The following is a 13,927-nucleotide window of genomic DNA, read 5'->3' as shown; positions in this document are numbered from 1 at the left end:
TATCTCGGACCTGCCTGGTGTGTTCCTTGTTCTTCATGATGCTCTCTGTGCTTTTAACGGACCTCTGAGACTATCACAGTGCAGGTGCATTTATACGGAGACTTGATTACACACAGGTGGATTGTATTTATCATCATTAGTCATTTAGGTCAACATTGGATCATTCAGAGATCCTCACTGAACTTCTGGAGAGAGTTTGCTGCACTGAAAGTAAAGGGGCTGAATAATTTGGACGCCCAATTTTTCAGTTTTTGATTTGTTAAAAACGTTTGAAATATCCAATAAATGTCATTCCACTTCATGATTGTGTCCCACTTGTTGTTGATTCTTCACAAAAAAATACAGTTTTATATCTTTATGTTTGAAGCCTGAAATGTGGCAAAAGGTCGCAAAGTTCAAGGGGGCCGAATACTTTCGCAAGGCACTGTATGTATATATACACTGCTCAAAAAAATAAAGGGAACACTAAAACAACACATCCTAGATCTGAATGAATGAAATATTCTTATTAAATACTTTTTTCTTTACATAGTTGAATGTGCTGACAACATGGAGTTGTGCTTATCAACCCATGGAGGTCTGGATTTGGAGTCACACTCAAAATTAAAGTGGAAAACCACACTACAGGCTGATCCAACTTTGATGTAATGTCCTTAAAACAAGTCAAAATGAGGCTCAGTATTGTGTGTGTCCTCCACGTGCCTGTATGACCTCCCTACAACGCCTGGGCATGCTCCTGATGAGGTGGCGGATGGTCTCCTGAGGGATCTCCTCTCAGACCTGGACTAAAGCATCCGCCAACTCCTGGACAGTCTGTGGTGCAACGTGGCGTTGGTGGATGGAGCGAGACATGATGTCCCAGATGTGCTCAATTGGATTCAGGTCTGGGGAACGGACGGGCCAGTGCATAGCATCAATGCCTTCCTCTTGCAGGAACTGCTGACACACTCCAGCCACATGAGGTCTAGCATTGTCTTGCATTAGGAGGAACCCAGGGCCAACCGCATCAGCATGTGGTCTCACAAGGGGTCTAAGGATCTCATCTTGGTACCTAATGGCAGTCAGGCTACCTCTGGCGAGCACATGGAGGGCTGTGCGGCCCCCCAAAGAAATGCCACCCCACACCATGACTGACCGGTCATGTTGGAGGATGTTGCAGGCAGCAGAACGTTCTCCACGGCGTCTCCAGACTCTGTCACATGTGCACAGTGTGAACCTGCTTTCATCTGTGAAGATGCCAAACGTCCTGCACCGTGTTGGGCTGTAAGCACAACCCCCACCTGTGGATGTCAGGCCCTCATAACACCCACATGGAGTCTGTTTCTGACCGCTTGAGCAGACACATGCACATTTGTGGCCTGCTGGAGGTCATTTTGCAGGGCTCTGGCAGTGCTCCTCTTGCTCCTCCTTGCACAAATGCGGAGGTAGCTGTCCTGCTGCTGGGTTGTTGCCCTCCTACGGCCTCCTCCACGTCTCCTGATGTACCGGCCTGTGTTCTGGTAGCGCCTCCATACTCTGGACACTATGCTGACAGACACAGCAAACTTTCTTGTCACAGCTCGCATTGATGTGCCATCCTGGATGAGCTGCACTACCTGAGCCACTTGTGTGGGATGTAGACTCCGTCTCATGCTACCACTAGAGTGAAAGCACCGCCAGCATTCAAAAGTGACCAAAACATCAGCCAGGAAGCATAGGAACTGAGAAGTGGTCCGTGGTCACCAGCTGCAGAACCACTCCTTTATTGGGGGTGTCTTGCAAATTGCTTAGAATTTCCACCTGTTGTCTATTCCATTTGCACAACAGCATGTGAAATGTATTGTCAATCAGTGTTGCTTCCTAAATGGACAGTTTGAGTTCACAGAAGTGTGGTTGACTAGGAGTTACATTGTGTTGTTTAAGTGTTCCCTTTATTTTTTTTGAGCAGTTTTTTGAGCATATAGTACCTTCTCTGGATGGTTTTAAGCTGCAGTAATTTACAGTGCCTTGCGAAAGTATTCGGCCCCCTTGAACTTTGCGACATTTTGCCACATTTCAGGCTTCAAACATAAAGATATAAAACTGTATTTTTTTGTGAAGAATCAACAACAAGTGGGACACAATCATGAAGTGGAACGGCATTTATTGGATATTTCAAACTTTTTTAACAAATCAAAAACTGAAAAATTGGGCGTGCAAAATTATTCAGCCCCTTTACTTTCAGTGCAGCAAACTCTCTCCAGAAGTTCAGTGAGGATCTCTGAATGATCCAATGTTGACCTAAATGACTAATGATGATAAATACAATCCACCTGTGTGTAATCAAGTCTCCGTATAAATGCACCTGCACTGTGATAGTCTCAGAGGTCCGTTAAAAGCGCAGAGAGCATCATGAAGAACAAGGAACACACCAGGCAGGTCCGAGATACTGTTGTGAAGAAGTTTAAAGCCGGATTTGGATACAAAAATATTTCCCAAGCTTTAAACATCCCAAGGAGCACTGTGCAAGCGATAATATTGAAATGGAAGGAGTATCAGACCACTGCAAATCTACCAAGACCTGGCCGTCCCTCTAAACTTTCAGCTCATACAAGGAGAAGACTGATCAGAGATGCAGCCAAGAGACCCATAATCACTCTGGGTGAACTGCAGAGATCTACAGCTGAGGTGGGAGACTCTGTCCATAGGACAACAATCAGTCGTATATTGCACAAATCTGGCCTTTATGGAAGAGTGGCAAGAAGAAAGCCATTTCTTAAAGATATCCATAAAAAGTGTTGTTTAAAGTTTGCCACAAGCCACCTGGGAGACACACCAAACATGTGGAAGAAGGTGCTCTGGTCAGATGAAACCAAAATTGAACTTTTTGGCAACAATGCAAAACGTTATGTTTGGCGTAAAAGCAACACAGCTGAACACACCATCCCCACTGTCAAACATGGTGGTGGCAGCATCATGGTTAGGGCCTGCTTTTCTTCAGCAGGGACAGGGAAGATGGTTAAAATTGATGGGAAGATGGGTGGAGCCAAATACAGGACCATTCTGGAAGAAAACCTGATGGAGTCTGCAAAAGACCTGAGACTGGGACGGAGATTTGTCTTCCAACAAGACAATGATCCAAAACATAAAGCAAAATCTACAATGGAATGGTTCAAAAATAAACATATCCAGGTGTTAGAATGGCCAAGTCAAAGTCCAGACCTGAATCCAATCGAGAATCTGTGGAAAGAACTGAAAACTGCTGTTCACAAATGCTCTCCATCCAACCTCACTGAGCTCGAGCTGTTTTGCAAGGAGGAATGGGAAAAAAATTCAGTCTCTCGATGTGCAAAACTGATAGAGACATACCCCAAGCGACTTACAGCTGTAATCGCAGCAAAAGGTGGCGCTACAAAGTATTAACTTAAGGGGGCTGAATAATTTTGCACGCCCAATTTTTCAGTTTGTGATTTGTTAAAAAAGTTTGAAATATCCAATAAATGTCTTTCCACTTCATGATTGCGTCCCACTTGTTGTTGATTCTTCACAAAAAAATAAATACAGTTTTATATCTTTATGTTTGAAGCCTGAAATGTGGCAAAAGGTCGCAAAGTTCAAGGGGGCCGAATACTTTCGCAAGGCACCGTATGTCTGAGATGATATGAACATGACTGGGCCTTCACACACACATCTGTATCCATTCATCATCATACATTAGCGTCTCCCAGGTCTTCCCTCTCATTTTTGTTTGACATGTTTTGTGTCATTGGGAAAAGCCTCTATCAACACTTGATACAGTTTGGAAATCATCTTTAGAGGTTTTGTCAAACTGACATGAAATAGTTTCTTGTTTGTCCATTGCTGCACAGAGAGAATAAAGTGTTGCATTGGAAACAATTCTCTGGTCTTCCCTGGATGCCTGACCCTGATGAGACTCCTGCCACCATTTTATCCTGCTCAGATAAGGCATGACGAAGAATGATCTTGGTGTCCATTGACATTTACACTTTATATTATCCAAGAATAGGTTGATTGGGATTATCCAATCAATGGATCAATAATTTAAATTACCATAATTCCCAGATCTCATACTGTGGCTTTAAGCTGCTGTCCTGTAGCTACTGTACTGAAGGTCTAGCCATCAAATCAAGATGGAACTTTGTATCCATTCACTGATTGTTATAATATATTTGCAAAATTCACGTGAACTCTGTAGACTGGTCTTCCCTGGCTGTCTGACCCTGCTGGGACACCTGTCACCATCTGATCCTGCTAAGACATGATGAGCATAGTGTTGTGCAACATGACAGTGAAGTCTGTAGAGCTGTTTATACCGTGTCAGTGTGAAAAGTAGGGAGTTACCTAGGGAAACTGACAGATCAATAACGTTACATTGATATGCTGACTCTAATAAAAACTGACATTGCGCTTTCAAAAAATGTCAGAATATCAGTCTTTTTTTAAACTCGGGAAGTCAGTTAAGAACAAATTCTTATTTTCAATGACTGCCTAGGAACAGTGGGTTAACTGCCTTGTTCAGGGGGTAGAATGACAGATTTGTACCTTGTCAGCTCAGCGATTCGATCTTGCAAACATTTCGGTTACAAGTCCAACGCTCTAACCACTAGGCTACCCTGCCACCTCTACACTCTAACCACTAGGCTACCCTGCCGCCTCTACACCCTAACCACCAGGCTACCCTGCCGCCTCTACACTCTAACCACCAGGCTACGTGCCGCCTCTACACTCTAACCACCAGGCTACCTGCCACCTCTACACTCTAACCACTAGGTTACCTGCCACCAATACACTCTAACCACCAGGCTACCTGCCACCTCTACACTAACCACCAGGTTACCTGCCACCAATACACTCTAACCACCAGGCTACCTGCCACCAATACACTCTAACCACCAGGCTACCTGCCACCCGTTTGGCCGCTGGATTCATCGTGTAGTGTGTAGGTGTAGTGTGATTGAGGCTAAAATAATAGTTAACGTTAGCCAACGTTTTGGCTATAGAAAATCATTGCAGTTTTGTAACTGCAATTTATTTTGGACACAGTAATTGCAGAATAACTGCATTTATTTTTAACCTTTATTTAACCAGGCAAGTCAGTTAAGAACAAATTCTTATTTACAATGACGACCTAGGAACAGTGGGTTCAGGGGCAGAACGACAGATTTGTACCTAGTGAGCTCAGGGATTCGAACTTGCAACCTTTCGGTGACTAGTCCAACGCTCTAACCACCACTCTAACCACCCTGCCTCCCCAGTTATACTGCACTCTGACTACAATCTTTTTTTCATAGATAAAACTGCTAACTGAGAAGCTGACCTTTCTTTGCCAACGTAGGATCACAAGGCTGGGTAGGTATGATGACACCACTGTGGGCCGTGCCCAGGTTGCCAGACCTCCCTCCACTCCCTGCCTTCAGGGAAAAGAGAAGGCTGATCTGAACTGAACCAAGGACATGTTACATCAAGAGTATTAGACAGCTCCCATTCGCCACAGTCATCAGTAATGTATTCCATCTGTGAGTCACACGGAATATGCATATACACTGAGTGTACAAAACATTAGGAACACTTTCCTAATTTGGAGTCGTACCCCGTGGAGGATCATGGTCCCTGGGCATGAGCCCTGTGTACCTGGTCGGTTTTCAGCCACGATTACTACAGGTTTAGTTAACTGGCTAGACCAGTGGTTCCCAACCACCTTGATGGGATAAAAATAAAAAATAAAAATCTGTGGCAGAACTAAACTTTTATTTAGTGGTGATGACCTCCATCTCAGCTGATCCATACAGCCGGCCCTGGTTGGTAGCATCAGGAAGTGACCTCGATTTCTAGGCCTTCTCACGATCGTTCTGAAAAATAACCGAGCGACAACAAGACGTGGAAGTTGGGGTAACGTGAGACAATCTAGGGGGGAAACATTGGGTTATTAATGCTACTTCTTCCACTCAACCTTTAGTATTTTTATATGGTTTAATAGACAGGTATATACTGAATATAGAAGGAGATAAAGTGAGAATTTATTTATTTTATTTCACCTTTATTTAACCAGGTAGCCCAGTTGAGAACAAGTTCTCACTTACAACTGTGACCTGGCCAAGATAAAGCAAAGCAGTGCGACACAAACAACAACACAGAGTTACACATGGAGTAAAAACAAACGTACAGTCAAACATACAAACATACAGTCAAACATACAAACATACAGTCAAACATACAAACATACAGTCAAACACAGTCAATAATACAGTAGAAGAAGAAAAAGAAAGTCAAGAAGAGAGAGAGGGGATTGAACGGTGAAGAGAGAGAGAGGATTGAACGGTGAAGAGAGAGAGAGGAGATTGAACGGTGAAGAGAGAGAGGGGATTGAACGGTGAAGAGAGAGAGGGGATTGAACGGTGAAGAGAGAGAGAGGATTGAACGGTGAAGAGAGAGAGGGGATTGAACGGTGAAGAGAGAGAGGGGATTGAACGGTGAAGAGAGAGAGGGGATTGAACGGTGAAGAGAGAGAGGGGATTGAACGGTGAAGAGAGAGAGAGGATTGAACGGTGAAGAGAGAGAGAGGATTGAACGGTGAAGAGAGAGAGGGGATTGAACGGTGAAGAGAGAGAGAGGATTGAACGGTGAAGAGAGAGAGGGGATTGAACGGTGAAGAGAGAGAGGGGATTGAACGGTGAAGAGAGAGAGAGGAGATTGAACGGTGAAGAGAGAGAGGGGATTGAACGGTGAAGAGAGAGAGGGGATTGAACGGTGAAGAGAGAGAGGGGATTGAACGGTGAAGAGAGAGAGAGGATTGAACGGTGAAGAGAGAGAGGGGATTGAACGGTGAAGAGAGAGAGGGGATTGAACGGTGAAGAGAGAGAGAGGGGATTGAACGGTGAAGAGAGAGAGAGAGGATTGAACGGTGAAGAGAGAGAGGGGATTGAACGGTGAAGAGAGAGAGGGGATTGAACGGTGAAGAGAGAGAGGGGATTGAACGGTGAAGAGAGAGAGGGGATTGAACGGTGAAGAGAGAGAGAGGGGATTGAACGGTGAAGAGAGAGAGGGGATTGAACGGTGAAGAGAGAGAGGGGATTGAACGGTGAAGAGAGAGAGAGGGGATTGAACGGTGAAGAGAGAGAGAGGATTGAACGGTGAAGAGAGAGAGGGGATTGAACGGTGAAGAGAGAGAGAGGGGATTGAACGGTGAAGAGAGAGAGAGGGGATTGAACGGTGAAGAGAGAGAGAGGGGATTGAACGGTGAAGAGAGAGAGGGGATTGAACGGTGAAGAGAGAGAGGGGATTGAACGGTGAAGAGAGAGAGAGGGGATTGAACGGTGAAGAGAGAGAGAGGGGATTGAACGGTGAAGAGAGAGAGAGGATTGAACGGTGAAGAGAGAGAGAGGGGATTGAACGGTGAAGAGAGAGAGAGGATTGAACGGTGAAGAGAGAGAGGGGATTGAACGGTGAAGAGAGAGAGGGGATTGAACGGTGAAGAGAGAGAGAGGGGATTGAACGGTGAAGAGAGAGAGAGGGGATTGAACGGTGAAGAGAGAGAGGGGATTGAACGGTGAAGAGAGAGAGGGGATTGAACGGTGAAGAGAGAGAGGGGATTGAACGGTGAAGAGAGAGAGGGGATTGAACGGTGAAGAGAGAGAGAGGGGATTGAACGGTGAAGAGAGAGAGAGGGGATTGAACGGTGAAGAGAGAGAGAGGGGATTGAACGGTGAAGAGAGAGAGAGAGGATTGAACGGTGAAGAGAGAGAGAGGAGATTGAACGGTGAAGAGAGAGAGGGGATTGAACGGTGAAGAGAGAGAGGGGATTGAACGGTGAAGAGAGAGAGAGGGGATTGAACGGTGAAGAGAGAGAGTGGATTGAACGGTGAAGAGAGAGAGGGGATTGAACGGTGAAGAGAGAGAGAGGGGATTGAACGGTGAAGAGAGAGAGAGGATTGAACGGTGAAGAGAGAGAGGGGATTGAACGGTGAAGAGAGAGAGGGGATTGAACGGTGAAGAGAGAGAGAGGGGATTGAACGGTGAAGAGAGAGAGAGGGGATTGAACGGTGAAGAGAGAGAGAGGTTTGAACGGTGAAGAGAGAGAGAGGGGATTGAACGGTGAAGAGAGAGAGGGGATTGAACGGTGAAGAGAGAGAGGGGATTGAACGGTGAAGAGAGAGAGGGGATTGAACGGTGAAGAGAGAGAGGGGATTGAACGGTGAAGAGAGAGAGAGGGGATTGAACGGTGAAGAGAGAGAGAGGGGATTGAACGGTGAAGAGAGAGAGAGGGGATTGAACGGTGAAGAGAGAGAGAGAGGATTGAACGGTGAAGAGAGAGAGAGGAGATTGAACGGTGAAGAGAGAGAGGGGATTGAACGGTGAAGAGAGAGAGGGGATTGAACGGTGAAGAGAGAGAGAGGGGATTGAACGGTGAAGAGAGAGAGTGGATTGAACGGTGAAGAGAGAGAGAGGATTGAACGGTGAAGAGAGAGAGGGGATTGAACGGTGAAGAGAGAGAGAGGGGATTGAACGGTGAAGAGAGAGAGAGGATTGAACGGTGAAGAGAGAGAGGGGATTGAACGGTGAAGAGAGAGAGGGGATTGAACGGTGAAGAGAGAGAGAGGGGATTGAACGGTGAAGAGAGAGAGAGGGGATTGAACGGTGAAGAGAGAGAGAGGTTTGAACGGTGAAGAGAGAGAGAGGGGATTGAACGGTGAAGAGAGAGAGAGGAGATTGAACGGTGAAGAGAGAGAGGGGATTGAACGGTGAAGAGAGAGAGGGGATTGAACGGTGAAGAGAGAGAGAGGGGATTGAACGGTGAAGAGAGAGAGGGGATTGAACGGTGAAGAGAGAGAGGGGATTGAACGGTGAAGAGAGAGAGAGGGGATTGAACGGTGAAGAGAGAGAGAGGGGATTGAACGGTGAAGAGAGAGAGAGGGGATTGAACGGTGAAGAGAGAGAGAGAGGATTGAACGGTGAAGAGAGAGAGAGGATTGAACGGTGAAGAGAGAGAGGGGATTGAACGGTGAAGAGAGAGAGAGGATTGAACGGTGAAGAGAGAGAGAGGGGATTGAACGGTGAAGAGAGAGAGAGGGGATTGAACGGTGAAGAGAGAGAGAGGTTTGAACGGTGAAGAGAGAGAGAGGGGATTGAACGGTGAAGAGAGAGAGAGGAGATTGAACGGTGAAGAGAGAGAGGGGATTGAACGGTGAAGAGAGAGAGGGGATTGAACGGTGAAGAGAGAGAGAGGGGATTGAACGGTGAAGAGAGAGAGGGGATTGAACGGTGAAGAGAGAGAGGGGATTGAACGGTGAAGAGAGAGAGAGGGGATTGAACGGTGAAGAGAGAGAGAGGGGATTGAACGGTGAAGAGAGAGAGAGGGGATTGAACGGTGAAGAGAGAGAGAGAGGATTGAACGGTGAAGAGAGAGAGAGGATTGAACGGTGAAGAGAGAGAGGGGATTGAACGGTGAAGAGAGAGAGAGGATTGAACGGTGAAGAGAGAGAGAGGATTGAACGGTGAAGAGAGAGAGAGGATTGAACGGTGAAGAGAGAGAGGGGATTGAACGGTGAAGAGAGAGAGAGGATTGAACTCCAGTCTCCGGTGGGGAGGCACGGCTCTGCACAATTTAGACAGGATACAAGCTGTACTAGTGTGGTTTTCTAGTCTAGTCAGTGAGCTGAAGTGACCCGGGTGGGCTGAGAGAGAGACAGTTAATCCCAAATTGTGTGTTTGTCCTGCAGTCCTGCAACCTGCTGGCTTTTATAATGAGGGAGGAGCAGACAGACAGGAAGAGGAAGAGAGGAGGAGACATTTCTGCTGGCAGTGGCATCAGGTCAACTCAAAGACAAACAGGCTGTCTGTACTCTAGTCCTGTGGCAGGGTACAGCATTCCCACTGAGAGAGTGTGTGCGTGTCTGTGCGTTGTGCGTGTGTGTCTGTGCGCGCGTGTCTATCCGTGTGTGTTAGGGCTGCATGATATGGGACAAAAATCAAACAGATTTTTTTAAATGTTTAAATACTGCGATTTGAAGTCCGATATATATCAAAACACTTGGATGAACTGTTGTAATCCTAGAAATGAATAGTATAATAACTCGACCAAATGTACATTCTACCTCAATTACCTCGACTAACCGGTGCCCCCTGTATATAACCTCCACATAGACTCTGTACTGGTACCCCCTTCCCACCCAGACCTCGAGACAGTCTTCCCACCTAGTCACCAATATTGAATCACAAGGTGTGATTCTATTCTACTCGATGCCAACGTAAATAAATAGGAAGGGAAAAGGAAACAGACCACAGAGACCTTTAACTGTCTTTGATGGGCAAGCTGCCAGTGTTTGGCAGTCCTTTGTTGTATTCTAAGCTACGAACTCCTTCTGTACACATAGGGGCCTGCAGGGTGGAGCAGAATTCAGGTGGGGACTTGTAGGCTACTTAACCTCTTGAAACTAGGGGGCACTATTTTCATTTTTGGAAAAATAACGTTCCCAAAGTAAACGGGCTATTTTGTCAGGACAAGATGCTAGAATATGCATATAATTGATAGCTTAGGATAGAAAACTCTAAAGTTTCCAAAACTGTAAAAATATTGTCTGTGAGTATAACTGAACTGATATTGCAGGCGAGAGCCTGAGAAAAATCCAATCAGGAAGGGACTCTTATTTAGAAATCTCTGCGTTCCTATGCGTCCCTATTGAGCAGTGAATGGGATATCAACCAGATTTCTTTTTCTATGGCTACCCTAATGTGTCTAGTGTCACAATGCATAGTTTCAGGCTTTTATTTTGAAAAATGAGCCTGAACGACAACATTGCGTCAGTGGTCAGCTGGAGGCTCTCAGAGTGTTTTGTGCGTAATAGACAAATGCGGCCATTGTTTCTCTCTTTCCTACTAAGAAGCCACCAGTCCCGGTTGATATATTATCGAATAGATATTTGAAAAACACCTTGAGGATTGATTATAAAAACGTTTGCCATGTTTCTGTCGATATTATGGATCTAATTTGGAATATTTTTCAGCGTTGTCGTGACCGCAGTTTCCGGTGGATTTCTCAACCAAACGTGAAGAACAAACGGAGGTATTTCGGCTATAAAAATAATACTTATGGGGCAAAATGAACATTTGCTGTCTAACTGGGAGTCTCGTGAGTGAAAACATCCGAAGCTCATCAAAGGTAAACGATTTAATTTGATTGCTTTTCTGATTTTCGTGACCAAGCTGCCTGCTGCTAGCTAGGCATAAGGCCCCTTGTGACAGCATGGGGAGACACTATCCATCTCTTTACCACTCTGGAGTCCGCTGGGAGGGAGACGACTTTCACACTAGAGTCGGAGGCATCTTCGACTTTTGCGCCGAACGCAAGCTAAAATAACAATAACACTCATTTCTGGTATCCATGAGTTCATCTGACTGCTGGGAAAAAAGGGCGTAACTGCCAAATGAACCAACTATCCCTTTAAAATGAGCATTGAGGAGGTATTGGGAGGATTTAGCTGATCCTAGATCGGTGTCAAAGAAGAGGAGATGCCTCACCTGAACTGTGGTTGGCAGTGCCCATCGTCCTCCTTGGCGGCCTCGGTCAGCAACTCCAGCGGGCTCATGACACTGATGTCATCACTCTGCTCCTGTTGGTCCATCATCATCATCATCATCATCCTGAGGTGACAGAACAGAACACGACACCCCATCACAGACTGAGAAAACTAAATGATTAACACATCACTCACACACAAGTACACAACCTATTCTACTCGTTGTTGCCTAGTCAGACCGCACTGTGCTGCCAGCTGATATGTCCTTTTCACATTGGCCTTTTCAGAAACAATGATGGATTCACAACCAGGCAGCTTGGTTTCACTCAGCTCAGGGGTGTGAAGCCTTATATACTCCATGTCCCAGGGGAAGGTTGGTCAGAAAAAGATGAGAGAAGCATGTCTGAGGAAGATCTGGTGACAATTCCTCTCCTTAGCATGTGTGGCTAATGCAATTATTTCCTGACACAACTTCCCACTTGCGCCTAGACCTTTCTTTTCAGAACAGTTTCAAAGGGCTTTTTCCTGTCTGTAGTTTTAGCAGATGTAAAGTCAATAGGAAATGCCATGCTGTGGAACACCTAGAGTAACAAACAGAGCATAGGTGGAGGGAACAGGGGGGGGTCCTGCTTGTCGTGAGTGGTTTCCTGCTTGTCGTGAGTGGTTCTGTCAATCCACTAAACTGGTACACAGCCTACAGTAGTGCACCCTGACCTTAAACAACATCTTTCATTACCTACTATTAGCATTGTGACCCTACTCTGAGACTAGAGAGTTGTTCATGAGAAAAACAGCAGACTGTGTGGCTGTATGAGGGAAGAAAGGCATGCTAGCAGTTGACTGGTTAGCTTGGAGTGGTGGATCATTCTTGATACACAGTGTTACGCACGCCTCTATGAAGAGGGAATGCAACACCCTGCTACAACTAAACTCTCCGTGAAGTGAAAAAGGTATGGACTGTAGGTGCGAGTAAGAATGACAACAGGCAGAATGTGGTACTGTTTACAAGAACTTTATTCCTTTACACGGTAATATGGGGAAAAGGGGCTGGACGGAACCAAAGCAAAGAAAGTAAATCTCAAAGCCCCCCTCCTCTTACCTGCCTACCCACTACTTACCTAATTTAGCGCCACCTGGTGCCCTAACCAAAATACAGGGGGTGGTCCGCCCAGGTCTTACCTATTGTGCCTAGACAATGAATATACTACGGGTATATGTATGCCCGCGGGCCTCTTGCTTAAGCACTCCCTAGGTGCCTTCCCCTCCCCCCTGGGAACAAATGAACAAATAATTTCTCAAACAAACTAAGAAACAAAGGACATCAAATAAGCTCTATCTGAGCAACAAACTCACAAAACATACCAACTTCCCAGCAATGAACTCCCAGCAAAATCAACCTCTAGCAAAATCAACCTCTAGCAAAATCTCTCTGCAATGACCTCCCAGCAAATCTCTCTCTCCTGAACAGAACACTGGCTTTTATATAGCGTCTGAAGGAATGGGTAATTGGAGACAGCTGTGTCTTGACGAGGGGGCGGGGTCAGCTCTCCAATTAGCCCTGGAGTCGACCAATCAGCTGCTTGAGGGATTTCAGGAAGCCATTTCCTGAAATAAACACATGCAAATACACACACTACAACACATAATCTGGGGAACGTAACACACAGGAAACTGTTGAACGGGAAAAACCCAGAAGCGTTGCAATTCTTGACACAAACCGTTGCGCCTGGTACCTACTACCATACCCCGTTCAAAGGTACATAAATATTTTGTCTTGCCCATTCACCCTCTGAATGGTACACATACACAATCCATGTCTCAATTGTCTCGAGGCTTAAAGATCCTTCTTTAACCACCCGTCTCCTCCCCTTCATCTACACCGATTGAAATGGATTTAACAAATGAAATCAATAAAGGGTCATAACTTTCAGCTGGTCAGTCTGTCATGGAAAGAGCAGGTGTCCTTAATGTTTTGTGCTCTCAGTGTAAAATAGATCTCCTGGGAAATGAGTTTCATCAATGCTTCTCTTCTCTAATCACTGTGACGTAAGGTGAAGGTGGTTTATTGGTTGATTTGGCTTGAGTTCCAAGTGTGGAGGTCTAAGCATGTCTGTATCCATCGAGGCTTCCACAGGCCTTCGAAGGTGGTGATGGAGGCTTCCACAGGCCTTCGAAGGTGGTGATGGAGGCTTCCACAGGCATTCTGATGGTGATGATGGAGGCTTCCACAGGCATTCTGATGATGATGATGAAGGCTTCCACAGGCATTCTGATGGTGGTGATGGAGGCTTCCACAGGCATGCTGATGGTGGTGATGGAGGCTTCCACAAGCATTCTGATGATGATGATCGAGGCTTCCACAGGCATTCTGATGATGATGATGAATGCTTCCACAGGCATTCTGATGGTGGTGATGGAGGCTTCCACAGGCATTC

General features: G+C 45.9%; 1 protein-coding gene across 2 annotated transcripts in view; it reads right to left on the bottom strand.

Moving 5' to 3' along the window:
• LOC139406370 (GRAM domain-containing protein 2A-like) overlaps positions 1 to 13,927 on the bottom strand; it is a 76,943-nt gene that overhangs the window by 50,013 nt on the left and 13,003 nt on the right. Inside the window, exon 2 of one of the 2 annotated variants that reach the window (XM_071148901.1) lies at positions 11,494 to 11,616. In XM_071148901.1, the coding sequence (XP_071005002.1) occupies positions 11,494 to 11,615 (122 nt within the window). In that variant the 5' untranslated portion in view covers position 11,616. Of the gene's footprint in view, positions 1 to 11,493; positions 11,617 to 13,927 lie in introns of those variants that run through there. The other variant, XM_071148902.1, reaches the window with a different exon arrangement.

This window comes from Oncorhynchus clarkii, chromosome 4, assembly GCF_045791955.1.
Source record: "Oncorhynchus clarkii lewisi isolate Uvic-CL-2024 chromosome 4, UVic_Ocla_1.0, whole genome shotgun sequence".
In the NCBI taxonomy this organism is placed as follows: Eukaryota; Metazoa; Chordata; class Actinopteri; order Salmoniformes; family Salmonidae; genus Oncorhynchus; species Oncorhynchus clarkii.
The sequence above is the reverse complement of the archived record's forward strand: the minus strand, read 5'-3'. Positions and strand labels throughout refer to the sequence as shown.